Here is a 27,093-nt window from a genome sequence, read left to right as displayed (position 1 = left end):
GCCGCGTATAAGTTGGTTGATGCATCGCTTTTTTTGCGCGTACTTGTAGCGTCATGCCTTCTTCAAAAGTACCGCATGACATGCTGATATATTCGTCTGTTCTTTCAGAATGGTGACATGTACCATTTGGTGCGTACAAACAACTACGGTGAACGAAATGGGTGAGCAATGTGCAATGGTTACTGAACCAACTAGGTAGCTGATCTTCTTTCTGTTGAATTTTTTTAAACCACATGGATAACGCAATAAAAACGTTACTACGGTTATAACGTTATATTGATTCTGATACATCCCTCTGCCACAATGAAAGCCAGGTGTTGCAAATACTACACCAGACTCGTCTGAAATGCTCATCACTGAACGCTTTCTTGTGTTTTCGCTTTATGTGCTACAATATTCAGAGAATAAGCGAGGCGATGTGCACCGAAAAGATGGGATTTCGCTCAGCGAAGTACAAAGCATAATGATCTGGCTACTTTTTTTTCTTTTTCAGCGCTAGAACGGCCTGTAGAAAAATACATTTACTGCTTTTATGTTTCAGTATCTTGTACGGCTCGGTGAGCTCGCCGTCTTCTAAAATGCAGCCCGTTACCTACAGTCTTCTGAGGACTGAGCATATAAGAGATTCTCGGTGCGGCAAGCTCCACATTCAAAGCGGTAAGCTATGTTTTTATTCTGCCATAATACAACTGAATTTGCCTTATGAATGAGCACAAACGATACCCTTAAATAAAAACGGGCAGAAATGTCCTAAACTTGCAGCGTACCGCAGTTATGAAGGCACCATCCCTCTCCAGGATATCCTGAATTTCGCTTCGTAAAGGAGAAATGACAGGGGTAATTTCTTAATTCCATCACGAATTGCCCACTGGTGATCATAACGGAAGGAGAAAACTGTAATAAAGGCTCCCAAAGCCTTTAAAAGCCTAGTTATTTGTGAGAGCACCTCTGATTTACGAAAAAATTCTGAAACCCCGCGTTACTAGAGGAGCTAGTATAATCAATAAAGTAACAAAAAAATCTGAACATAAATATCGGTAAAGTGTCTTGCTTTAAAGCAGCATCCTGAGGACTAATATCGCCTCGTCTAATCTGCCCCACTTTTATGCACTCGCACTTTGTCTCCTTTCCAGCAGTTTTATGCAGTCTTGGCTCGCAGTAATATTTTTTTCAAACAGTAAGGGCTCAGTATTTTTTCCTAATTTGATGCAATTTATTTTCCAAGCCACCTTTCTCAGTCGGAAGTATCCTATTAACGAAAAGCCCTACTGGTCAGCAGCATGCACATAGAGTAAATTCAAAGAGGGGATCATAAATTGAGATTCTTGCGCCTGTGCCTGCACAAAGCGCGCTTTCATTTTAGAGCTAAATTTTGTACCGGTATGACTGCCCAAGATTAACTCTTTCACGCACTATCTATCTACCAGCAAGGATTGTCGTGGTGGATGCGAATCTTTTCTGTTCAGTTTACTGCGCTTTGGTGAAAAGGATGAAACATTTCTTGGTCATCTTAGGTGGTAGATTCTGGCTTTGAATAACATTTCTCGCGTTGTGTACTCTTAAATTCGAGGAACTAAGAGGTGGACAATAACAAATATACTCTTGAAAGTTTTAGTGGGGGCCGTTTCCTTTTAGGGCAGTAGCGGGGAAGGTTGTCTATTTGACAGCCTGCCACAGGCGGTGAAAGCAGCCCACTGCAAGGCTAATCCTGCCAGCACGTAGACACCGTTGCCAAACCATGAAAGCTGCTGAGCGATTTGTGAATAACACCGCTCATCCAGCCCTCCGTGCTATTCGTTCGTTCCTTGCTTCCGTCCTAAGAGATATTTTTCGCTAATTGGTATATTCTCTTTAACAAAAAGTGAACAGATATTGTCAATGATAATGCTATGATAGATTGTTAGCAATTGTGACACCCAAATAAATACTGATCTTTTGTTTCTTTCTGCAAATGTGACGAACCAAATATGGAAGTAAAGGATAGTGGAGCTCTTTGACGAGAGAAGCGGAGAAAGACCGTCTTTTGAGCGCTAAGTCGCATTTCCTACATTTGACAGCAATCAAATACGCCAGCAAGAGAAGCATTTAAGTCGGTTAGATCATTTGTTGAAGGGATTTCTTCAAAAAACGCATGGTCGGGACTGGCCAAAAAGAGCGCAAAATAAGTCCTCGCCAGCACTGCTTACGCATCTCAAGCTTACTAGCAGCTGACAGTGTGCTCCTGCTCTGCCCATGCTTGCTTTTTGTCCTCCGTAAAAAGTAGTAGTAGTTGTTTATTTAAAAATAAATAAAGGAAGGAAAATAATGTTGCCGGCTGCTGTGCGTAACTGTAGCGCTGTTGCGTGCATGAAATTCCATGATCTGTGGGCGCCCATAAGCCTGCTGCTTTTTAGTATTCCATCCCTTTGGCATAATTAAGACGGCACTACTGAATAACAACTTCATGAACTACATGAATACACAATGAATAAAAAATTGGCTTGCTTTGGCCTATGACTGACACCCACGGATTGTTTAGTCCATCGCGTATGCCACTTGCAAAATTTTCATTCTGAATGGGGTGTTACACTGACGTTGCTTGCTGAAGGAATTCTGAAATTATGCTGAAATCGTGATTACAATGATCATGGAACAGCGACTGCGGTGATTTTAGGAACCTGTAGGCGGCGTGCAAAATGCTGGCGCAATATATAATATAGCTCATCACGACCACATTCTACCCATGGCACAAAACAAGGGTTCAACTTTTGTCTGTTTGTTTATTGCTTTGTTCAGCGCCTTGTAAATATCACGGAGTCAGAACAGTCAAGGAAGTTGAAAGGTTTATTTAATAACGGTATGTTTTCGTTTCCCGGCCAAGCTGTATATAATGCCACGCAGAGTTTATTATTATTATTATTATTATTATTATTATTATTATTATTTTTTGCTGAAATCTCTGCCAAAACGTGTCAAGAAAGAACAGTAATCGACACGGAAACAGCCTTTGTTGCGGTAAGGTATTCAATGCGATCTTCTTTTCATAAGACAATCAATATAGCTTTGCTTTGTGGTCTTCGTCGAGAAGTGCTTTTGGCGTTCTTGGGGTTTATGTTGCGAGTGGCGCTTGCTTCTCTGATGCGCCGACTATTTTTCAACAGGTGCGACTGTCTTCGCGGTGAAAGCAAAATGCCACGTGCCATCATTCAGCTTGACAGGCAGTGACGATTCAAACCAAGTAGAGCTTACTGCGGTCAACTTGGAATGCGGAGAAAATAAGGGTTCTGGTTTTGTCATGCATGAAAAGACGTAAGTAGATTTGAACATAAATTATCGAAGTTTCCTTGATTATCAAAAACAAATGGGTACTAGCTGTTGTTGGTTAGCACTTTCCAAATTCCAAGGCATACCCCGAAATACTCGAAAAGTACGTTTTTACCGCGGGAAGTTGTTCACTATAGAACACGTTCTGGGGCAAGTTGGCGAATAGCTTGAGTAGATAACGCGCACAAACGGCAGCACGCATAGAAAGAAAAACACGAGACAGGCGCTTCTCGTGGTATTCTTTGTCTGGGTGCTGTCCTTTGTCCGCGTCATCGACTCAAGTTGTTTACGAACGCATTTTTCTTCACATATCTTAAAATTGGTCCATAGAATCAATTTATCCGCTGATGCTTTGGCGGGATTATTGTAGTTTTCTGCTCTTTATTGTCAGAAACGCACATCATTTGTTTTCGACGGCAATTTTAACTAGTTGGCGTGGGCGCAGGGCAAACTTTAAAATCAAGATTTTGCTAAAACACTTTGCGGGGCAAGTTGATGCATATCTTCCAGTATTCAAGCGCAACAAGTACAGCACATAGAAAAGGGAAAGGTGGGACATGCGCTTACACTTTGCTACGCGTTGGAAAATGAAACCATTCCCGTCAATATGCTCATAAAATTATCTATCAATGTTCTAGAGTGGCCTCACAATTAGAAGAGATGTCCATGAAAGATGCACTTGCTTCAGTTATTTAGCGTGAGCATGAACATGGTTTTCCTCGGGAAGAGCATATACCAGCCATGCTCAAAGCGCCTTTGTAGGTTTTACTAGAACTAGCAAACCCGTGGTTATTATAACGTTTTCACCGAGATGCTTTATAGTACGCACTGCGGAACTCAACCCATTGAAAAACTGCATGTCAGGAAGCAGCACAAGGCATGTACGCTGGTAATATAGAATGAGGGAGAAATTAGTCCCTTCAAAACTAATTGTAAAAAAATACTTTATCCGTAGAAACAGTCTTTCTAATGCCCGCCTGAAATACACGCAGTGCGAAGAAGCTCATAACAAATTCCTTATTGAGAATGCATGCACATTCATATGAATGCATGCACATCATACGAATGCATAAGAGCGCTTAACTGATCCGTTGTTTCAGGTGAAAATTTTCAGTGTGAGCTTTTTCAGTCAGGAAGTCGTGCGCTAATACCTCAATGGCGTCCATTGGGGCAAACATCTAAAGGTGATGCATATATGATTGCAACTTGAAAACTAATTAAGCTTTCTTGGCGAAAATTACCGTATATATGCCGTGAAAGTTGTTCAAAAAATAGAATGTTTTCGCACGGATAAACTATTTTCTCACTTTATTCCTTGCGCTGTACTGCGTAGTGCCGGAGGATTGCGCCTGTTACGGGATACCTGTAGACATTTCATGTAGTCGGGGAGTGGACGTAAGAGGCGCACATGTAGCACTCCGATGTACGCACCTGTAGCCTGGATGCAAATCCTGTACTTTGGTTGCAGACAAGAGCCGACTACAAACATGGCCGCTGAACAATTCAAGCACAAGGTTCTTGAAGGTAAGTTCTCTAGGCACTTAATTTATGTCCACTTCAAACGTCTTCACGGTTCCTATAGCGTCGACCTTTCTCTAAACTTTGTCCAGCATCCCGATGTTCAGTGTAAGCAGCCACACTGATTCTCAATAGAGTAAATTGCTCGGCTAGTTGGTTCATAATGTGCAATCGTGGAACCAGCGAACCTTCCGGTATGCCAGCGGTGTTGTGCGTGTGCCTTCTTGTTCCTGTCCTGCATCTGTTCGCTGGTTCCACCATTGATTCCCAAGTCTTGTGTATTTATTGATAATTTCCAGGGTTCCTTCACAGTCTCACTAGAAGTGTGTTGAACCACTGTGTAGCTGTGTCACGTCACACACATGCGATTTAATCGTCTTTTGCGTGGGGACAGCGAAACCGCAAAATAGCAATCAAAATCGAATAAAGTCAAATGTTTATTAGTATATCAAAACTTCTTGAATAAGTGAAAATACGGAAAGAAGTCCGAAAGCCCATGGCTGCGCCGGGACCTCCTGTTATTGCAAACGTGAAAAAAGAATGAAAAAGCACAGCAGCAGCAGGCAAAATGCTTGGGAAGCTACTTATTGCTGCCAATAATATTGTTACGAAGAAGGTGAAGAGGAGGGCAGTGGTGCGGGGCGGAGCGCTCGCGCTAGGCCCTGAGCCATTACATCATATTTTAAATTGTCATCATATCGTCCCGTTCCCTTGGCTTGCAACCTCGTATCAATATTTATAAATAACTTGTACTTATACATAGAAAGAGTGATTGAAGTTTGAAAAAGTTAAACAATATTTTGATAATTCAGGTATACCTGCAAACACATAAAAGTAAATACAATGGATTCATTCCAGGAATAAAAGAGCAGCGGTTGTGGCAAACATTACATCCTGTGCCAAACAGTGAAAAAATATATAAAAACACAGTAAGGGTAACTATAAAATTGTAGCTACTAGACAGCTTTCACGCTTCAGTTAGTCAGCCGTGGTTTGAACATAAGCAAAGACGAAGATTGTTTAGTGATAGCTGGCGAACTGTTCCATAGAGAGAGCAGTAAAAATGGCTGTGTGCTTACCGTAATTTGTGCTAACAGATGGTTGTACGAAATTATGTATGGCGCTACCTATTAAGTTGAGATTAATAAGAGCATCTGTGTTAAATACGACGCGGCAAAAAACGCTGATCGTTCGACAGCTTTAGTAGTCGTGACGCCGCTGCCAACATTGAATTCAACTGCACCAGTTGAACAACTATGCAGGTACCCCTTCCGGTTCGAAAATTCTTGCCGAGATGAAAACATTCTTTTTTAAAAGCACATATATTACTAAGCCATTGCTCAGGATCGATCGCGCTTATTTATATTATACGTTGAAAATTGAACCTGCTACTTGAGCGCCAGCTTAAAAAAAAGAAATAGTGCTCTGTAGGTGTCGTGCTTATAGCAACACTTTTTTTCATCTCATCAAAATATCCTACTCAAACGTTCGCTTTGGGTTGTACATGTATGGCAAGCATGAATACCGCGCAAGCCCAGCGAACCCGAACCATGGTCTCTACTTGCGTGCCTTGTTGTCGCATGCGGGAGAGAAAATCTGTACCGCAGCTTAAGACAAAAGACTGAGAAACAAGTACGAACAACAGGGGCCCTGACTTCTAAACGATTGTATTTTTCCAAATGCGCGAACATGATCGGTGTCGTAGAAACGCGAGCTCTTTAATATGTAGTGTTATGGATAGACAGCTAACAGATGTGTGTTCTAATGTATGTATCTTTCCAGCTTCAAATATCCTGCTTTGCTTCAATTCTGCTTTTGCTTCTGCTTGTTACAAATTTTTCAAGAAGTGGCTTACAACTCCGTGTCTCTAATAATATGCAGTGATCGGCAATCGATCTTATTCGCCCGTTCCGCGCAAGTTCCGTTAGTAGCTGGTTAAAACGCCTCCCAATCTGCCCGACTTATCGGTCGTGACATGAAAAAATAATTTGATGCATGACACGTTCACAACACCTTACATACGTTTTTTTGTCTTTTGTGCATCCACGCAGTTCTCTGTTATTATTTTTAGTCCGCTAGCACTTACAGTGGCCATCCCCCGCATTTGGGCAATGAGTGGTTGTCGGAAGCCGGGTTTGTGGCAGGCTGCTCACCTGCACGCCGGGTGGTGGGCAACCTGCCCACCATGTCACGCGGCAGACCATGTAGTCGTGAGAGGCTGCCCGGGAACAGCAACCTGAGTCGCAAACCAACCCAAGGAGCCCAAGTCCAGCCGATGGGAACACTTGCCATTGCTAGTCAGGTAACACTTCTTGCTGGGCTAGTCGGTGCATAGTTCTACGTACAAACGTTAGCGCCAAATAAGACATTCACAAGAAAGGTGGACAGGACAACGCGCTACTGGCAACTGATTCCTTTATTGAAAGAAACACGTAATATATAGGCACACCGTCACACCACCTTTCACCTGCACATAACCCTCAGAATGATGTAAATGGTCATAAAAGCGATGAAAGAGAAAAAAACACGAAATAACACGACGTAGCTAAAAACGATAAAAGCGGCGGAAGAATATTAACAGGCATGACACGTGGTGTATAGGGCCAAAGAAACGTGATTGAATGGGATCTGATAGAATCATAAAAAATAAAAAAAGCTTTAAAAGCGTAAAAGAAACAGAAAAAGCACGTGCGACAATAAAAACCTTCCATAAAGGCTTCTTGCACTCAACGCTTCAGATTACAGCGGGTAAAAAGAGCTCCTGTACATGTGCTCGTGCTCAAGAAAACCTTTCTAAAAAGCCTTGTCCAGTCTGGTACAAGAAGATCGATGCATCGCTAAGGCATTCAGGCCATTTTACCTGATCAAAAAGCTTTTTTTAATTCACGGGACACTCGATAACGGCCCCTACCTAAAACAACGGTTTTCTCAAGAATGGGCCTGAAGGCGTTTAGTTCACAGTCCTTACAATGAAGAGGCAGATTCGAACCCGTTCTAGTTCCCATCGAACGTCTTTTATTCAAGCAGCAACGCCCCGTTTCACCAACATACACTTTTACACATGTGAGTGGGATCTTAAATATAACGCTTTCGTTGCATTCCACGTACCTACGGGCATGTTTGGCTCCGCAGGTTTTTTTCTCTTCTTTTTTCCGAGTTGACACGAGGACACCATGCGGTCAGCTTACCGGGAGCAGAGAATACTACTGGAGCCTTAAATTTAGATGCAATTTTTTTAGGTTATGGCCTACGCGGAGCGAGTAGGGTACCACTTCTGGCCTAATTCTTTCCTCAACGAGCTTGGGCTGCTTTCGTGCCAGGCCTTTATGCTATAAAAAAGGGACTCCACCACACCCCTCAGGACAGACTGTGGCAAGCCTGCATCTTGAAGCCTTCCCATCTGTAATTGGAAGCTCGTTTGCATGGTATGTCAGCAGCACATCGCAATGGCGGCCTTGAGACCTAGAGCGGTAATGGCTTACTTCACTGTATTAGAGTGCGCTGATTTATAAGACACAAATTCTTTCTGGGAACAAGGGTGGTATATCCAGAACATCTTCTCATTAATTATGGAAAGTTCAAGGTCTAAAAACTTCAATTTATTACTTCTCCGGTTGCTCCTGTGTAAATTCTTATCCTTCTCCGTTCTCACTCAAAATTTCTAGAATTTCGTTAACTGTGCCTAAGTAGGACTGCGTGTCCTGTTTTTTTTAGAAGGATTAAAAAATCATCGACGTATCTGAAAACTCTCAATACCCCATACTTATCCAACTGCTCGATCAAACATTAAAAGGAAACATCGATCAAACATTAAAAGGAAAAATCTGCCTTAGAACCGCCTCAACACAAGAGCCAATAAAAATTCCTTTCTTCTGTATAAACAATCAACTTTCACACTGCATAATTGTAGTAATAAAGTAAAATTGTAACAAAGTCATCACATTCTCTGGTGACACACCAGCTACAGTTCTGAGAGGACGTGGCCCCACTTTCTTCAATGCATACTTGAACGGCTGTGAACAGTTGCTTATGGGGAATGGAAAAGAAAAGATCTTTCGCATCAACAGAAAAGAAATAGTCAAGTTGCTCATTATCTTGAAGAATTAAATTATACCCAAAGAGTTTTTTGTTGCAAAATGATCAGCGACGACAAGCTGGATAAGATGCTTCAACAGGAACTGACTAACAAGGTGTTTCCAAGACCGCCGTTCGCTTACAGGGCAACGGAATGGTACATCCTCTTTGTGGGTCTTAGCTGTAAAAAACATGCTAAGACTTTTGCCCTTGCTGTCACTTATAGACTTTGCTAACCTTTGCAGTTGCAATTCATTGCATAGGGCGATGACTCTTGAATTAGCCTTCACTTGCTTGAGTTTAGCCGGTTTAGAGTTCTTAACGGCACGATAGTCTTTTCCATTATAATCCCCCTTTGGCACCACCACAAAACCACCTTCCTTGCCGGCTTGCAGCATACGAATGTCGTTCTCTTTGAAATATTTCACCACTTGGTTGACCGTAGACCCGTATCCACTGGCTCCCTTGGTAGCCGTCGTAGCCAGCGCGTTCACTCCATCAAGCAGGCATCTCACGATCCTCCGGCAGTGCCTTTCCCGCCATTCGCCTATTCAGAGACAGGAGCTCATGAGCCACTGTAGTTGGCACAAGACTGAACTTCGTTCCTTTTGCCAAGACCTTGGAGACTTCCTCTTTGACTTCAACACCACCCAGCACCTTTAGCATCTTCTTTGTCTTTTATCGCTTTTATGACCCTTTATATCATTCTGACGCTTGCTGCAGCTGATAGGTTGTGTGACGATATGCCTCTTTTTCACGTGTTTCTTTCAATAAAGGAATTGGTTGTCAGTAGCGCGTTGTCCTGTATACCTTTCTTGTGAAGATCTCTTATTCGTCGCTAACGTTTGTACATAGAACTTGCCATATCACCTGTCTTGTGCCACTGCACCACTGCTCACCTGGCCACCGGGTGGCTTACTTGCCAGGGTGTAGCCGGTGTTAGCCAGGTGAGAACCTGGGGCGCGAATAAGGCGGCACCGCCCCTATGTGCACCGAGCTAAGCGGAATGATCAGCATAGGTTAGGAGGAGAACGTGATTCGAATGATGCTTGCACAGTAGCTAAACGGAAGTAGTAGTTGGGGTGGTAATTGGGTGGTAGCCTGGTACAACCTAGTGAGATGTAATGCATAGTGGCAGGGATAGAGAGCTGACTTCAACCGACTATTGACGTCGTGTTAGCGCACATATCCGTATTTGGCATAATTATCCAAATCGACTGATGTTTTTTATTTTCTTTCCTACCGCGCACAACGCTGCAAGTTTCGTCAGGGCCGACACCACGACGGTGGCACTTGCCCGTTGCCCAAATATTTCCAAATTATATGAAATCGATGTATGGCGCTACTACACAGTACTTCCGTTCACGAAGCAACGTATGCTGATTACATTTATTTTTTACTTCATATTCTCTCCTTCATCAGAATCTTTTCTGCTGCAGAGTCCTCAATATAAGTGAGGTAGCCACCACTAGTCAGCCTCTTCGGCTGTTCCCGGCCGTGGCGTTAGAATTTCGATGTAGGCGAAGTCCTAGGCGCCCGGGTACTGTGCGATGTCAGTGGACGTTAAAGAACCCCATTCGGTGGAAATTTCCGGAGTCCTTCACTACGGCGTTTTTCATAGCCTGACAGGCTTGGGACGTTAGACCCCCTTAAATAAAACTTGTTGAAAGCTTCCGCTCGTCATGTGTACACAAGATTTCTGGAAAGCATTCTGAAAACTTACGTTAACATTGCGTCTTTTCAATATTTTTTAGCGTGTTGAGTGGTTTGGCAGTTCAGGATTGTTACTCCACAGCTGATAACACCCTCGTGTTCGATTAGCGTGAAAAGGGAAGTTAATGTCTAAATATCTGATGGAATCATTTATGGGCTGTTCACGTTTTTAAACGGGAGGAGTAATACCAAATTTCGTCATGCATAAAATGCTTAGTCCTTGACTCTAGTGAGCCAAAGTCGATGTTAACAACGAATAAAAAAATCAGTAAATTTAAAGACTATAATCACGCACTTATTCTCCAAGCGACCGACATCAGCCTTGTGAAGTTTAGCTGAACGCAGGTTACATAGAACCGAGTCTGTGTACGACCCTATAATACCCCTCTTTCTAAAATCTCCTATTCCATTAAAGTTCTTTTCCTTCCTTCCTTCCTTCCCTCTTTCTAAAGGAAGGGGTTTTCTGTTGCAGTTAATGGAAGTTGGCTCAAAAAAAGAAAATTGAAAGCTCTATAAAGCTGCTCTCTGACACATCCGACAGGCTTATGAACTAAACACAATGTTACTCCCCAATACAGTCATGTACACAGTACAGCATAGTATATTGATCCTGCTCGCACCTTTGATAACATCTTGTCATAATATGGCGTATAAATATGCTGCTCCGAAAAAATAAAACTTGCTAGAAGCTAGCGCACACTCTGTTCGTGTCTGTTCTTTTGCCTTCTGTTTACTGCTGCGCTGCAGTATTTATTAAGGTCTCTTAGTCTTGTTCCCATGAACATCTGCTGGACCGTCTTGGACATTGTGTTCTGTGCTTTCAAGTTGACCGGACATTTGTTTTACACGTTAAGCAAACTGCTCCTCATGAAAATTGGAGGCGTGTAAGCTTGAAACGAGTTGTGCTTTATATGTTCCCGCTGTACTAAATTAAGCTCCGATGCCAGCACATTCATTATTTCAAAAAATTTCTTCCTATTAACTGCAGCGTAGAATAACCTATTTCGAATATACGCTTCGTTCTTTTTAAAACATTATTTTACTTTGCAAAAACATGCTACTAATGAGCTAGCAAGTATATATCACTAACTCTCATTTTTCAAACGTAGTTCAAGTCCTACAGATAAACTTCTGCACGCGTTTAAAACCACTATTTTCCGTGAAATAACCTGCAATGTTATTCGTAGTTCCTGTAATTAAACATGACCTTTGAAATGATGAAAAAAATATGTATCTATGCTGGATAGCCGAATTGGGATCCACCTTGCCCAGTTTTCTGTTCTCGTTAACCACATACACTAATACTAGGCGCCTGGTTTTGGACCTTTGGCTTTAGTGATAATATTGGCAACATTAATTAGGATGGGTGTCTTGCATTACTAAGATATCGAGAAGAAAATATCATGTCATGTATTCCTAACGGACGCCATTAGCTCAGGATAGCGCCAATGGCATTTGGCATTTCCTGTTTTTTATATCTCTGAATCAAAGTACTAGAAAATGGTGCTTTCCGGTATTAGAATGCACCATTTACTGACCGGGTGTTCGTGTGTATTCGCAGCGCGTATTAGTGACTTAGTTCATTGTTTCACAAAAATAAAAAAAATCATGTGGCACAACAAATGCGTCAGCCTTGTTAAAGCTCATCCAGCATGAATATTCTCAAGCAATTGTCGCACGTAGAAATGACTTCATGCATAAAATCTTGGGTGCTTCTGCGTAATAGGTCATGAAAAAAAATATCTCTAGTGCCTATCACGCTACGCTACTAGAGTAGCCGCTTGGGCTCGCCGCTGCTTTGGGGAGCGTTGGGGCCTCTCTTATGGAGAACAGAGCCATGTGCGACATTTGGAACATGGCTTTTCGCTATGATAACAAATGCTATCCTGCCGTTTGTAGAATCATTTATGTCTGTGACCGTGCGAATGTTACTCTTTATTTTATCGTTATACCAAATTACGAGTTTCACTCTCCTGTTTTGAACAGAATTGCGGGGGTTGAGTTTTGATTTCTTTAGTATGCTTCCAGATCGCAAGCGACCGTCTAATTGCTGTTATCACAATTTACGCTGTCCCACCTAACAAAGGCTGCGCTTCCCCTCTTGTTGTCCTATCCTAATGTCTGCTCACGAATTGTAACACTTGATACGCAGAAAAACATGTTCCCGTGGTGGCTCCGCTAGTGTCGGATATCCAAGACGCGTGCAGCAAGATTCCTGAACTCACCGGCGGAAAAGGATCCTCTCTTGCCGTGTTACAATCCATCGCCACAGAACTCGGGACGGTGAGGAAATCAGTACTGTAAATGCATAAGACAACGTAGGCTTTCAGCCACGCTGCGGAAATGTTACAATTTTTTGCAATATTTCAGTGTGTCATGACTATCGCTCCAGGTGCGAATCTAGGGTTACTTTTCGGTTTTTTTTCCGCCCTGTCTATCACCAACAGCGTAGCCTTTATTGTATATTCTTCCACGCATGGAAAGCGTTCGCTCCTTAGGAGACAGTACTACAAAGATCATAATCGTATTCTATGTCATGCCCTAGCTTAGTACGCTTGTTTGTACCCACTGAGGCGTTTCTAACAAAATTTGGTTATCAGGTTCTTCTTACCTACCTTCATTCCACAGGCCATTACTGTTCGTGTCATAACTGAGTAGCAAATTTTCTTTACGTTTTCATGTACAATGCTGAAAATAATTTCGAAAGCCTAGAACGCACGCTCTTTTTACCAATCTATCAGTAGTAAAAAAAAATCATAACACACGCGAGCACGCACCCATCTTACGCTTATGATCGGTAAATGTGTTTCAGAATGTACTGCGGGCACGAATGAAAGAAAAGGTGCCACCGCTTACGGTTTTCACAGTATTAGCTTTTAATAGCCGTGTCCTCAGTCTCGCGTCGTCGGCGCCGGCACCCGCAGCGGCACCTGCAATCCAAGGCAGGTGGCAGGTGGAGATGTGGATGCAAGGGAATCCTTTCTTCAATTAAGGGGGAGAGAGTGATGGAAAGAGGGTCGGACGCGACGGGTGGCCTAGTTGGGCCGTCTGACTAGGCTGCGGGAGGTGGTTAATTCGAAACCCGCTGCTAGACAAGGATGGGTATCAGGGTCCTCTGGCTCGACACCTTTCTTTGCTTTCACACCAGAGCTTAATGCTGAAACGTTCGATAGTAACCTCGGTGTGATTTTCTTTGGCAGGAGAAGAAATCATTATTTTTTATGACGATTACAGGACATTCAGACATAAGGAAAACGAGAGCTTACGTATGCTTCCGTGGGGAAAATCATATTTCTGGTACGGCAACGAACACAAAAAGAAGGATTAAATTATTTCCCTAGGTCTTTTCGGGCATCACCACAGTTCGTACTTAGACATGCACTGATAATGAGCATTCAGGGAATATGTATCAAAACGACTGATAATTCTCAATGAAGGAAAAGAGAAAAATCACTATTTCTTTTCAGCGCTACAGTCACCGGCAGTTGAAGGAAGATTCCGCAGATTCACTCTGCGGTGCGTTAAGTGAGGCGGTACGTCGCCGGTGGCCCGACAGAAGTCACAGGCTGCCCTTCTTTCCTGCATACTGCGGATCTGCTCGATGTCTGAAGCATTTTATCGGAAATACGAAACTTTCGTAGCTCAAAAAAGCAGAAGTGTGTCTGTTATTCGCTTTAAAATGCGTCCTGGATGAGCGTTACATATCAGGGGTTATTTCTACACGGCTGCTTATATTCATTCCTCAAACGCCGCAGCATTTAACTCTTGTTAGTGCAGAGAAGTATGTATATAGGTACGTTTAATTTTGGCTGTGGCGCTCCGCAGGAGTATTTTGTAAGAATATAAGTAAGAATATGTAAGAAAGCACGCAAAATAAAATTTCACTTCAGTTTTATTTCCTTAAAGGCCCCCTTTTCAGGGACATTACACAAGAGGTATGTACAATGTTTTGCATGTCGTACTTAGTAGTCATGTGCTATGATGATAACAGATAACTGTTGGCTCTGCGCGCGAAGTTCGCGGCACATGTTATCACAGAGTCGTCAGGAAGGTCACTCCAGTCGGCGGTGGTACGAGAAAAGAACGAATATGCAAAGGCGACGGTGCGTGCCAGAGGACGCCAGATGTTGCGTTTATGGCGAGTGCAGCGTGATATGCGTACCAGTGGGGCCATGTAAGGAGGAGCTCGTACACGGCTGCAAAAAAAAAAATCATATAAACTTGGAGTTGAGTACTGCGGTGTGACTTAAAATTACTCATCGTTCATTCCTGCGCGTAATACAAACCGCGCGATGGTAATGACGAAAAAAAGAGAAACGCGGAGAAAACAAAAATTACCTGTCAGCTTTCGCTTTTCCCATGCGTGCCGCTGTCCCAGCTCTCATTGCAACTAATTAGTATATCATGTTTATTTCGCTTTCTTCCTCTTTGTAGTTCCTAAAAATGGATACACATGACATTGAGAAACTGCAAAGTGCGCGAGAAAAAAGCAATTGTTTCGTTCAGGACGAAAGTTCTCCTTGAACATGCTACATCACTACTTCTACGAATAACCCACTGCCGCTCTTGCTGACTTTTCTTCGATTAGCTTGATTTCAGTCTCGGTCAGCACTGTTCATGCAGTGCTCACTCACGCACTTGTTTTACTGATATTGTATGAAGCATTCTTGGTTTCTGTTTGTTCTGTTTGTTGCAAGGCAACCAGTCGCATCATAAGCTTAAATTGATGCTTCCTTTTGAACCATCTGATCCCGACTGCGTTTCTGCCCACGGTAATCGGCATTTGGGAAACATCCCGATGCTGTCGCAGTCTTTCACTAGGACAGCACTGAGTCTTCCGGATTCATGCAAAGTAAATTCATTCTGTTATTTGTCCTTAAACTTAAATAATGCCATAGTGCAAGTCCCGCCCGTCCCTCAAAGAATATGTTCTGATGCTGATGATTGTCCGTTCTTTGCGCACGCATCTAGTTTTCAGTCCCATGCGGATTTGTGGTGACAACGAAGTCCTATGAACTCTTAGCCTCAAGAGAGGAGTTCAGGAAGCTGTTGAAGGAGATTGAGAACACAATGACAGGGTAAGTTTTTCTTTCCTTCTGAGAAGTCATCGTGCAAAGCGGGCTCATGTGCGGCGAATAAGACGAAAACGCATCCGTATGGGTGTTGTCAGTGCAGTGGTAGGATTGTTTAGCGTTGCTGCAGCCATCACGCTTACCAATGGTCAGGTATTTTAACGAACAATAACTGCGTGCGCCTTACGCGGATGCTGCAAGGAATCGTCCATGCGGGAGTGGAGATTTATGAAAAGAATCTCACAGTAAACCTTAACTATGTGCGCTGCGTATATTCTTGATATTTTAAGCATATCAATAATCCTCACTTTAAATGCCGCGTGTTTCCCATGATGTTTTTTTAAGGTAGCTGTGATGGCGAAAAAGGGAGGCTTGCATGAACTCGAAATGCCGAGCGAGTTTTGTGCGCAGTGAAGTGAACTTGTAAATCAATTCTGACTATTGCTACAACGTTTTTACAGGAACGATGGTGCAGCCCTTCTAAAAGACGTTTGCAGCCGGTGAGTAGAGCTATACTTCAAAATGTCGAACGAATGTTAGCCTTTTAAAAGATTGTAGCTCTTGACGCGCTTCAGCTCTTCAGTTAGACAGGTATACTGGGCATTTGAACGCCAAAATGCATAGTTTTCGAGGGGACGCTGGGTTCTATCGAAGGAAAAAGTTTTACGTTAATAAATATAATTTTCTTAAATTGAGTGTTATCCAGAGCCGAGTTGAGTTTGTGTAACGTCACAAAGGGATGTGTAATTCCTGCCACTAAGAACCCAGCTGCCATGTAATATCTACAATCACAGCAAAATTTACTACGAAATAACCAAGATGTTATATCTTGAACGGTATCTCTACGGCCGAGCGGAGACTCTGGGACTTCATTGCTGACCAGCTTGCGCACTTTAAATCCGCTTTCTACTTGCCGTCTAGAGATCGGTCTGCGGTCTCGTACTCTTGGTACATCCTAAAGAAAAACGACGACAATGGTTGCTCAAGGCGTTCTTAAAATGCATAAGTGGGAACCAGCAACATGTGTGTGTTTTTTTGTAGCTTACGAAGCACGAAATCGCAACAAGTGGCTCTTTCTTTTCGTTACAGTCGGTCTTCAGCTCTGCCATAAAAGTGTTCTGTTCTTCACCGCGTATTTCACGCTTAATTCAAATGCTCTTAGAAAGCGGTTTTACGCTGTTACTCGAGGATTTAAGCCCGAGAGTTTGCTATATGTTGCAATGTGCATGACCCGCGTGCCCTCTGCGATGAGCCGCGAGGGCGACAAAGCGGATGCAGTCACCTTAATTACGAGCGCTCGGATTTTGCTAGAGTGGAATTTTGCACTTAAACCCCCCCCCCCCCCCCCTTTCGATGTCTCTGACGTCACCCTTCCTGTTTGTGAAAGATCGTTCAACTTGTTGAGCATAATTCGACGAGTATGTGTTTCCATTTCCAACATGCAAATCTCTGCACTTCTCCTACGCTGGCCGCCAGTATTAAATGTGTAGCGTACACTCATTACAAAACAGGCTAAGCGCCGGCAGATTGAGGGGAATGCGCCAGGCGAGAAAAAAAACGAGGCTCTGCGCTTTTGCTCACAGAAAACTCCACGAGTCGAAGCCACTAATCCCTCGTGGGTAGTATCTCAAGTTTCAGATTGTTAGCTGTGTTGTTAAGTCTAATATCAATGCGCAAAACAGATCCGTACACCCCCTGTCTATACGGCACGAACTATGACCTTGCTCCACTCAGCAGCTAAGAACTAACGTTAGTGTTGTTCCTTCGCAAAGTGTTCTTGTATAGTGAATAATCACAAGAGGTCGTTTACCGGCATTTCCCAACATGCAAAAGTTAACGCATGTTGTCTTGCGGTCAAACGCATAAGGCTAGTGCAGCCATTTTCTTTTCACTAATACAGAAATAACCCACAATCGTCTACACCATTTCCCCCTCAAGCGGCCTTGTGCTTTCATGTTCACTATAAAAGACTTTCAATCTGGCTGTAAAGAAGCAGCACTGGACATGCTCGTGGCCTTTGATTTGTGCGCTCTTGTTCTCTTGCTGTGAATAATCGCATGGTTAATCAGGGTAGTGGCTGCACTGGAAAAGCTGGAGATGCCAGAACAAGTACGCAAGGAGGTCGCTATCCGGCTAGGCAAGTTTCCTCCTCATACAAAATTTGCTGTGAGGTCATCAGCTCTGGGTGAGTATATGTCTCAAATGCTGTTACAATTCCCGCCCGAGTGGCCAGGCACACCGGACTCCTGTCGATTTCAGGAGAAGACTCTGAGGACATGTCAGCGGCCGGTCAAATGACAACACTTCTTGGGCTTCAGGGCCACGAAAATGTAAGGCAATAGTCCGGACATCTGCTATCGCCTGCTTTAACACTGAATGCTTGCTACATTGGCAATTCTTTCTCTTCAAGGTTCTCCGCGGTGTGGTACAGTGTTGGGCTTCCCAGTTCAGTTTCACTAATGTGAATTACAAAAGGTAAGTATCGCAGGACTTGAATCTCAGTAAATGACCTGTTCTATCGTCATGACTTGTGGAATGCCATAAATATAGCCCGGCACCTCCCTTTCTAAGTGTACAGCATATGGAAAGCAGGTAATATGATGAATGTAAGTAGCATTAAAAATCAGGTTCCTTACCGGCCACTAGTGGGACATCCTCCTTTTGAAAAGACAGGAGATGGATGCTTACATTTACGCCATTACTGTTGGCCGACCAATGGCTGGCTTTCCCGCTTTTGTTTGCAAAGCGGTCATGCTATCCGTGGAGAACGGAATTTTACAAATTAGCTTCTTTATCAAAACACAGCGTGAACTCACGTTCCTTTATATTCTATTTGCCGATAAAATTAGTGCATCTGTCAGTCGATATTTCCGAAGAATTTACTTCAATGTAGTTTCGCATCGTGAGAGCATAAGAAAAGTGAGACACAACTTTTGCTAATCACAGAACAGCGGAAATGTGCGATCAAATCGACATGCAATGCTGGTCGGTGCAGGAGAGACGTAATATATATGAGCGCAAACATCCTACGGAAGAGACAAGACATTGACTGAGCGATCAGGTGCACTCCTTTTCAAAAGCTTAAGGCACCCCATTTTAAAGAAACATCTTATTTTTTTGCATGTCGACACCATAGCTCGATATTTGATGACGCTTTATGAATTTTGAAGAACACCCGTGTGTGCAAGGTATCTATATTAGGTTGGGTGCAAAGGCGGCACCATTGTGAAGTTTTTCTCTAATTTTTCGCTATCAAAATTTTTGGTTGCGAGTGTAGATGTATTCGTGTGGCGTCAGAGAGATGAAGGTCACCGACAGCTTTCTGGTTAGCTTGAATGAGGCCGTCAAAGAAAACTGCACGACAATAAGAAACGTGAATTGACTTTTTTCTCACTCCGCGCTCCTAGACATCGGGTAAACTCTTTAACAGTAACAGGGCTTCACAGCGACGATTATTCTCAATGCATACAGGAGTCATTTTCATGCTATGGAGAATGATAACCGAGATATTTAGCATCATGCAATTGGCGCTGCGCTAGAGTGATCCGCTTACTAGGGGATCCCGCTTCTCCTGCGCATTGGCAAGCGTGCGCCTCTCCAGGACATCTGCACAAGCTGCCTGTGGAATTGTATGACGCATCGCCTTATGCTAAACCTCTCTAACTACATATTAGATTTTTTAGCGTAAACATAAAGGCTAAAATTGTACATTGCAACCAAAGACTGACGTTGTCGGGCTTGCCAACGAAAACGCTCTTTTGTTGTTACTGGAAGAGGATGCTGTCACAAGTACATGCCTTGTGGTCACGTAATGCACGTAATGGGAAATGGTACCCTTAGAAAGCTTGTTCTCAATAGAGGGTGGGGAAGGGACGTGGTTCAGATTACGCTGCTACGTTATTTGTTCTTGGGTAGGGGACAAAAAAGCCTCCGCCATTCCGTACCAAGACTTTTTCGATTTTGCAGTTAGGTTTGCGCGTTTTGCAACATCGTCATCAACGTCATCAACCCAACCATGCCCACTGCAAGACAAAGACCTCTCCAATTAACTCTGTGCTGTGCCTGCCGCGGTAATCTTATCCCCGCAAACTTAACCTCATCCGCCCACCGAACTTTCTGCCGCCTTCTACTACGCTTGTCTTCTCTTTGAACCCATGATGTTACATTTAACGAACCTCGATTATCTTGCTTTCGTATTACCTTCCCTGCCAAAGCCTAATTCTTCTTGATTTAGACTGGGATTTTATTAACCTGCCTTTGTTCCCAGACCCATCCTGCACTCTTCACGTCCCTTTACGTTTCATTTACCATTTTCCTTTCCATATCAGGTTGCGCAGTCCTCAACTTAAATTGAACCCTTTCGATTAACCTCCACGTTTCTACCCCAAAAGTGCGTACCGGTGAGACAGACTTGCTATCTACTGTATTTTGTGGGATATTGGTAAGGTGCATTTCACGATCTCAGAGTTCGTTACAAAGGCATTCTATGCCATTTTTATGTTCGTTATTATTTCACTCTTGTGATCCGTATCGGTTGTCACTACTTGTCTTTGGATGCTACTTATAGTCTTAACCCTTTGCGGTTGGGGCCATATTCCATCGTCCAATCGTACATTTACTTGCTACTGGTTCCACGTCTTTGTTTCCGGGGTGACATGAAACGTGTAGCGGTGAAATGTTCTCTGCATTCGCCAATATGTGGTAGCGGTCTAACACCGCACACTTCGCGGCTGACTTGGACCGCACCCACCGTTGTGCCCATGAAAATACGCAGGTAGGGTAAGGTACACTTTCTGGCGTGTCCAGATAACCCTCCTTTCATACAGGAGCTTTCTGATACGAAGTTCTGCTCGAAAAATCGTTTTCAGCGGGAAGAGTGCTGTTACAGGGCATTATTTCGACTCGATGACAATGCCGCAGATGCGACCCCGGTTGAAACCTAGTAGAGCATGGAAAGTAAATCGGAGGAGGAGCTGAGGGTAAGAGCGATGAAGCTTAACAGGAAGAGCTCCGACGGATAGACGGCGCCCAGAAAGTGGCGTTCACTGGCGCTCACTTGAGCCAGTTTCGCCTCTGTGCGCCGGGCCAGCAGTCGATGATCAAAGGCACAATACCGTTGCGATGACCCACATACTGCGCGGGTTCGCACGGGACGGACAGGCACAGAGACACCGTTCGTCTCAGTTGGAACAAAACAAATATATTCAACAAATGCACGTTAAAGAGTACATGATGCAGAGGCGTGGGCCACAAGGAACGGAGGGACTGCGGAGTTGACCTTGTTCTTTAACACGTTTTGGCGGGCTAGTTGGTTAAGCATCTTGAACAAACAGCGCGAACAAAGACGAGCACAAAAGACAAGAAAGCGAACGACACGGCGCTGAGGCTCAGCTTTTCCCTCGAAAGTTTTGTCGCTTGAGGTCCCGGAGGACTGATAGCCAGCGTCGTCGTCTCGAGCAATGCTTGTCACCGAACTGACTGGTCTTTTCTCTTTTCTTTTCGCGTCCATGCGGGCTATCCTTCTTTCCAGGTTGGGCATCTCTCTCGCCCTCCTCTCAGCGCCGGCGGCTGCCGCATACCTCGTTTTACCCTGCATTTTCCTACCGGCTCGGGCCTTTTATTCTCTGGCTGGCGCCACTGCCACTCTTGGGGCGGTGTGCTTTACCAATTGAATACTTGTTGTGGAAATATAGATGACGGCCAGGCTGTCATCCTTCACGCCCGTAATGAGCCTTGGCCTCCGACATCCGACGATTCCTAGCGCCATACAGTCTCTCGTTGAGCGCCTCCAGTGCCCCACAAAGAGAAGATGTCGCCGGAGATAGCAGCCCTCTGAGAACGCGCACCGCACTGTCAGACCGTGCGTGTCGGCGATCAACATACCCAGTGAGCTCTGCTGAGCATACTTATTGCCGTGAATCGGTATCGCTGTCAATTATTCTGAAGCAGCTTAGAAATGCTTCATATTTGTTGCTGCAGGCCGCTATGCTTATTTGGCGGAGTCCGGTATCACACCTGCGTCAATGCCATGTGTAGGGTCACTTCATTACACTTGATCGGTGTGTATGATGAGGTATATCACCAAGCATGACACGCCATGCTTGGTCATGAAAAGCATGTCATGTCATGTGGCGTCATTTACAACGGGACGCCACACAACAGGAAGTAACAACTAAAGGTGTCCTCAGAAAACCAGAAGTGAAGAAAAACGCTTCGACAGGCTTTTTGTGCTGTCGCAACCAATGCTGCGCAGTGTCTAGGCGTCCGCTAATTTTTGATGCTGGAGAGTGTGAAAGAAAACCAGTTCTGCAAGTATATTAGCGAAACACTCGCAGGCAGTACGGACAGCCTCTGGACGTACCAATGGCAGTGGTCGTGCAAGAACTTGCTGACGCAAGCGCTGCAGGTGTCATGTTTACCTGTGACCCACTCACCGGAAACCCAGAACTGATAACTGTCACGGCCAATTACGGCCTGGGCGAGGTATGTGGCACTTGCTCCTTTTCCACGAAGCATGATAGCGGCCGCCTTAAAGCTCTCTCTGGTCAGATCTTTGGCATGTTCATTTCATGTGTTTACAGTACAATATCAGTACTGCTGTAAATTTTGCTTTAATTGCTGGATGACTTTCTTGCTTATTACAATGTAGCATAAAAAACTTTCCTCTGACTACACGTTCCTTGAAAAAGCTTAACTAGTAACGTTCCTGCTCAACTATAGGAAAAATTGTTCTCGCAATGCAAAACAGAAGCGACTGACAGAAACGGCGCTGATTAACAAATATTTTATTGGAAATGCGTAGTAGCGCAAAAACCAAACATTAATAACAACTGTATGTGTGATTGTGTGTTCATGCCATTTTATATCAGTCCAGTTCGTTCAAGGCTGAAAGAACTCTGAATTATATGTTTTGGCACTCACACGTAAAATGGTACCGATAGTATGATAAAGAAATTTCATTATTTCTCCTAAAGTCCACAATTAACTTTTTAAAGTCTCCATCGCTGAGATGTTCTAGCAGACAACAAAGCGGGGCGGATCTTCGAATTAACGCAGATTATACATATTAAGACGTTATTTATTTGGCTTAGTTATAACCGCTTGCGCGGGTTGGTCTCCAACGTCATTTATTTTTTTGGGGAGTTTATTCCTTCGCTCTCAAATTAACTATAGTGTCTGTGTCAAACGCAGGCTTAACAGCTATGTAAAAAGTTTTTCCAGGCCGCTCTACCAAACAAGAGTGCATTCGAAACATGCGTAGCTTTCTCGGATGTAATTTACGCCGGTTCAATAGTGTACTTTGTTGAGGTGGCAGGTTCTAGTCCACTGACATGTAGTCTACTTTTGTGCACATAAAATACGAACGAAAACGTGGCAGTAGAAAACATTGATAGAATTCAAGCCATTTTCGCATAAGAGGCATCATACATGAGCATTGTGCTGGTTTTTTAGTTATAATAAAAATAGTGTTTTTTGTGAACGAGCTAAACTTATCGTCCCCGTATTCTCGAGTAAATTCTCGTATTCAAAGAACCACGTTTTTTTAAAGAAATGTTGCTCATATCTGAAGATTTTATTAAGTGTTTAGTTGGGCACGGTTTCAAGCTTCGTGCTGCTTTTTTCTTCCTCTTTACTGTGAATAAATGCTACCTTGTACAGTGTCTTTCGTAACGCCGTTATGCCTTTTTTTCGGCATTTGTGGGCGCGATAGCATTGCTTTGTAGAGGCGTGTGCGTCTGAAGCAATATGTTGCGTTTTTTCCACAATTCCCAGTGCCCTAGAGGACATTTAGGCATGCGAACAAGTGAGTGCTCACTGTAGCCAGAGCACTGCGTGGCACTTGTGAAATTCAAGTGATGTAGGAAATTGTTTCACGTTTGTATTTATCTCTTCATCTCTGAAGATTTTGCTGCTTGAAAGTCGTCTTTTATTACTCGCCACATGCCTGTAATTCACATACGCAGTCCGTAGTGTCTGCTTCTGCCGAACCAGACACGTTCATGCTGAAGAGGACGGGTGTGGAAAGGCCTCGCATTCAGTCTCAACAGCTGGGCCGCAAATCAGTGTACACAGCCTTATCCGGTAAGCATTAAATATGCTAAGGCAACGTTAACACTTTATCACGCACTACCACTCAGAAGCACATTTTACCGTGGGCGCAATCGAACCGCCATGCCGAACTCAACTATAACACTGTGAAACACGCGTGACCACATTTAAAGAAATTTCTGTTCTATTAGCGCTGCCTGTTTCGCTGCTGCTTTAGCCATGCTTAAAGCTGGTGTGCAGTTTTTTATCATATTAACGATAAGTTCTAAACATATAGCTTAAAAAAGTGATATTTAAATATCTGGTTTCTGCATTATGTGACAAAAATTTGTTTGGTTGTTTTTATTATAAGAAAGCCGATACGAAAGCCTGAAGGTCTACGCTCTCTTAAACGTGAAGTGACTTCTGCGTCTTGTGCAGCTTACCCAGAACAAGGCACATTAGGCCCAAGGCCAGATTTTTAAAGTCAAAATGTCTAGAAGGTAACAGTGAGGGGTTAGATCGTGACAAAGGCCCAAGGCTCAATGCCACACGCTGATTTTTTTAGATGAAGGGACGATACTTTTACTCCTTCATGTTCTTCTCGGTCGCATTTCTAAGCGGTTCTGGTTCTTGAAAAAGAGTACTTAGACTGAGGGAGCTGATTTCATCGATTGGTCGTGGTAAAAGGCAAGTTGGTTTTCTGCAATGGCCAGATCGCCGAGAGGCCATACTACCAATGCATCAGAAGCCATGACATCTTGTTGCTTTCAACATAATCAGTATCTGCCCCACCCGTCGTCTCCGAATGCACGTACTTTAATGTTGCTTCTCTTCGCGCTTTAGAAAGGTACAAGCAGAGAGGTGATTCAAAAAGTTCAAACCATTACTGCCTTGGGCAAGAGCATTCGCATGCTCCGCTCTCTAAATGCCTTGTAATCTAGTTCTGTTGTCTTTTCCGCATGCCAGCTTCAAAACGATATAACGCAAAAAAACTAACAGAACGGTTAGCATTGTGTAACGCGAAAGTGAAAGAAAGCTGCGGGTGGTGGTGAACGTAATATTGTTTCTTAATTGTTATTTGTCTTCTTCTGTGGTAGAGTACGCATATGACCGTGCTCTCACAGGTGGCATTATTATGCTGACACCAGTCAGCCTGGAGCGTTGCAGTGTCGTCACTGCATGTGTACTAATCAGTGTGGCGCTTTGCAGTGACGTCATGCCTCAAGCCACCGCATGGTGACCACTCAGCATGCAGCGTTGTCACGGCGCCGACGCCGCAATACCGGGAACCGTGCCTTTGACAGCAATTGCTGTAATAGGAGTATTACAATAACCTATCGGTCGCCTCTAACATTAAGGCTACTCTCCGCCTCCGGCTGAGCATCCGCATTACCAGTATGCGCCAGAGCTTGCAGCATGGCACTGGGAAGAAGACTACCACTGAGCCGTCGTTACGCGTCGCCTTACCCCCAATCGCAGCGAATACCATGATGGAATGATAGCAGTGCTGTAACCGGACCCGCGAGAGAGAGACGACGGTCTGTTTCGCTTTAACTGTGCCGTGCCCTTTCAACATTTGGGGGCTGCGGTTGTGCTCCCCACACATCTACTGCTCCCTGCTACGTATGTTAAAACGTTGCGACATCTCTAGCTCCAGGCGTTGTGCCGCAGCCTACTACCTTTCTCCTGTTCTCGTCCTCTCCATCTATCCTCGATAGGATGTCTACAACACGGCCGGTAGCGAAGCTGCAGCGTTGGTTTGACAAGGAGCGGAGCACAATAACAAGAGGAACAGCATGCCCGACCCTAAATACCTATGCCCTATGTCGCCTCGCTACCCTTCTAAAGACGATACATTACATGGCAACGTACCTAAGGGCTTGTATACTTCGCCGGGGAAGCACCAGCATTAACTGTACTCTTCATCTTCGAGACATTTCGGTGCCTACTCTGCGGCTGTGATTTGCGAAAGCAACAACCCTTCCCCCGTCCTAATGGGAGGGCGCTCTGCGAGTTGCTCAATCTGCTGGTCAAGCATGGCTAGTGGACAGAGCTCTCCATGTAGCTAGGCCCGTGAGCTGGTGGACAATAGCCCACCCTTGAGGACCTTTTTTTTCTTTTCTTAAAGTTGTTCCTCCTTCTCCTCGTCCTCAACAAGCAAGGCTTTTCGCTTACCGTGATAGGCTTCCATTCTGAGTGTCTGATGGTGTGCTCGTTTTCAGAGAGTGGCGGTGTGGTCACGCTACCCGTGGACGTGGACAAGGCTCTCGCTGCTTGCATCTCGGAGAAAAACGTGGAACAGCTGGCCTATATCGGCACGCAGGTAAACTGGAAAAGGGCGTCGATTCATTCATATTCGTATATGGGCGTGCGGCTAACTCTCGGGGACTAAATTGATGCACAGAAGAAACAGCACCTGCTTCGTGGGTAATGTACTGTAGCTGTATTGCCAGAAAAAAAGTTTAGAGGCCAGGCCTCAAATTCCAAAAGACCATAAGTTAAAAACGTTGGGCGTGTTAGGGTGTCGAACAGTAATGTTTCCTCCATTACAAAATTGAACGTCCGGCCCAATGGCTTAGCTTCTATGTGTAATGCTAACGATATCCAATTCACGTGTTCGATTCCTGCAGTGAAGGACCCGCATTAATGACGCTGAGATATAACATGCATTTGCGAGATCTCACAAGCTAAAAAACCTGGATGGTCTAATCTAACCAGGACTATAATCTTGGGCTCCGGCCGCCAGCACAGGTTTCGCACGTAAAGTAAAGCTTATTAAAATCAACATGCACTATAAATTAGAATAAGGAGGATGCTAGGTTTCTTTCAAATTTGTTGATTCATTTTCCTCAATTAGCGGGCTTGGGATGTGTTCTTCGATTAGTTGGATGCCTTTCCAAGCCGATGCTCTTTTTTTTATTTCATTCTGAATCATTTTTAAATTATGCATTTCAGAAATAATGATGGGAAATTGCGGAATAATATATTCCGTACCTGATTATTATGAATCTGGTGGACAGTTAACATTCTCTATGGGAACACGGTTCACTAGTTAAATGCGGTAACTTAGCCCTCAAATTTAGTGTATATACATTGTTATCGCTGTCCGGTGTGTCACTGTGGCATTTGTTTCTCTTAAATCTGCCAGAGCTCTGGTTATAAATAAGGATGTTCACTAGTATTGTTACACTCAGTGGTTGCAACGCTGTCTTGTATTTTTGTGAGATATCAAATAGTTGTCAATAGCGCTGGGACTTTTTTTTGCGTGTCGAGAAGTATCGATGAGAATTTGCTCCCTTAGATGAGTCGGTGTGCTGTCTGCATTACTACTAGCGCGGCATCATCAGCAAAAGTGTGCCTTTTCTGACGTCACCTCAGACAA

General features: G+C 44.0%; 1 protein-coding gene across 4 annotated transcripts in view; it reads left to right on the top strand.

The window, feature by feature from the left end:
• The window catches only part of LOC144121901 (rifampicin phosphotransferase-like), a 212,446-nt gene that overhangs the window by 78,889 nt on the left and 106,464 nt on the right, over nucleotides 1-27,093 (top strand). For all 4 annotated transcript variants that reach the window (XM_077655346.1, XM_077655347.1, XM_077655345.1 and 1 more), the window contains 13 exons: nucleotides 109-161; nucleotides 542-657; nucleotides 3,141-3,288; nucleotides 4,772-4,827; nucleotides 12,761-12,891; nucleotides 15,580-15,686; nucleotides 16,142-16,180; nucleotides 17,750-17,865; nucleotides 17,940-18,010; nucleotides 18,091-18,155; nucleotides 22,016-22,163; nucleotides 23,645-23,762; nucleotides 25,934-26,034. In XM_077655346.1, coding sequence (XP_077511472.1) covers nucleotides 109-161; nucleotides 542-657; nucleotides 3,141-3,288; nucleotides 4,772-4,827; nucleotides 12,761-12,891; nucleotides 15,580-15,686; nucleotides 16,142-16,180; nucleotides 17,750-17,865; nucleotides 17,940-18,010; nucleotides 18,091-18,155; nucleotides 22,016-22,163; nucleotides 23,645-23,762; nucleotides 25,934-26,034 — 1,269 coding nt within the window. The remainder of the gene's footprint in view (nucleotides 1-108; nucleotides 162-541; nucleotides 658-3,140; nucleotides 3,289-4,771; nucleotides 4,828-12,760; nucleotides 12,892-15,579; nucleotides 15,687-16,141; nucleotides 16,181-17,749; nucleotides 17,866-17,939; nucleotides 18,011-18,090; nucleotides 18,156-22,015; nucleotides 22,164-23,644; nucleotides 23,763-25,933; nucleotides 26,035-27,093) is intronic.

The sequence above is a fragment of the Amblyomma americanum genome, chromosome 2 (genome assembly GCF_052857255.1).
Source record: "Amblyomma americanum isolate KBUSLIRL-KWMA chromosome 2, ASM5285725v1, whole genome shotgun sequence".
NCBI lineage: Eukaryota > Metazoa > Arthropoda > Arachnida > Ixodida > Ixodidae > Amblyomma > Amblyomma americanum.
This window is presented reverse-complemented; position numbering and strand designations above follow the sequence as displayed.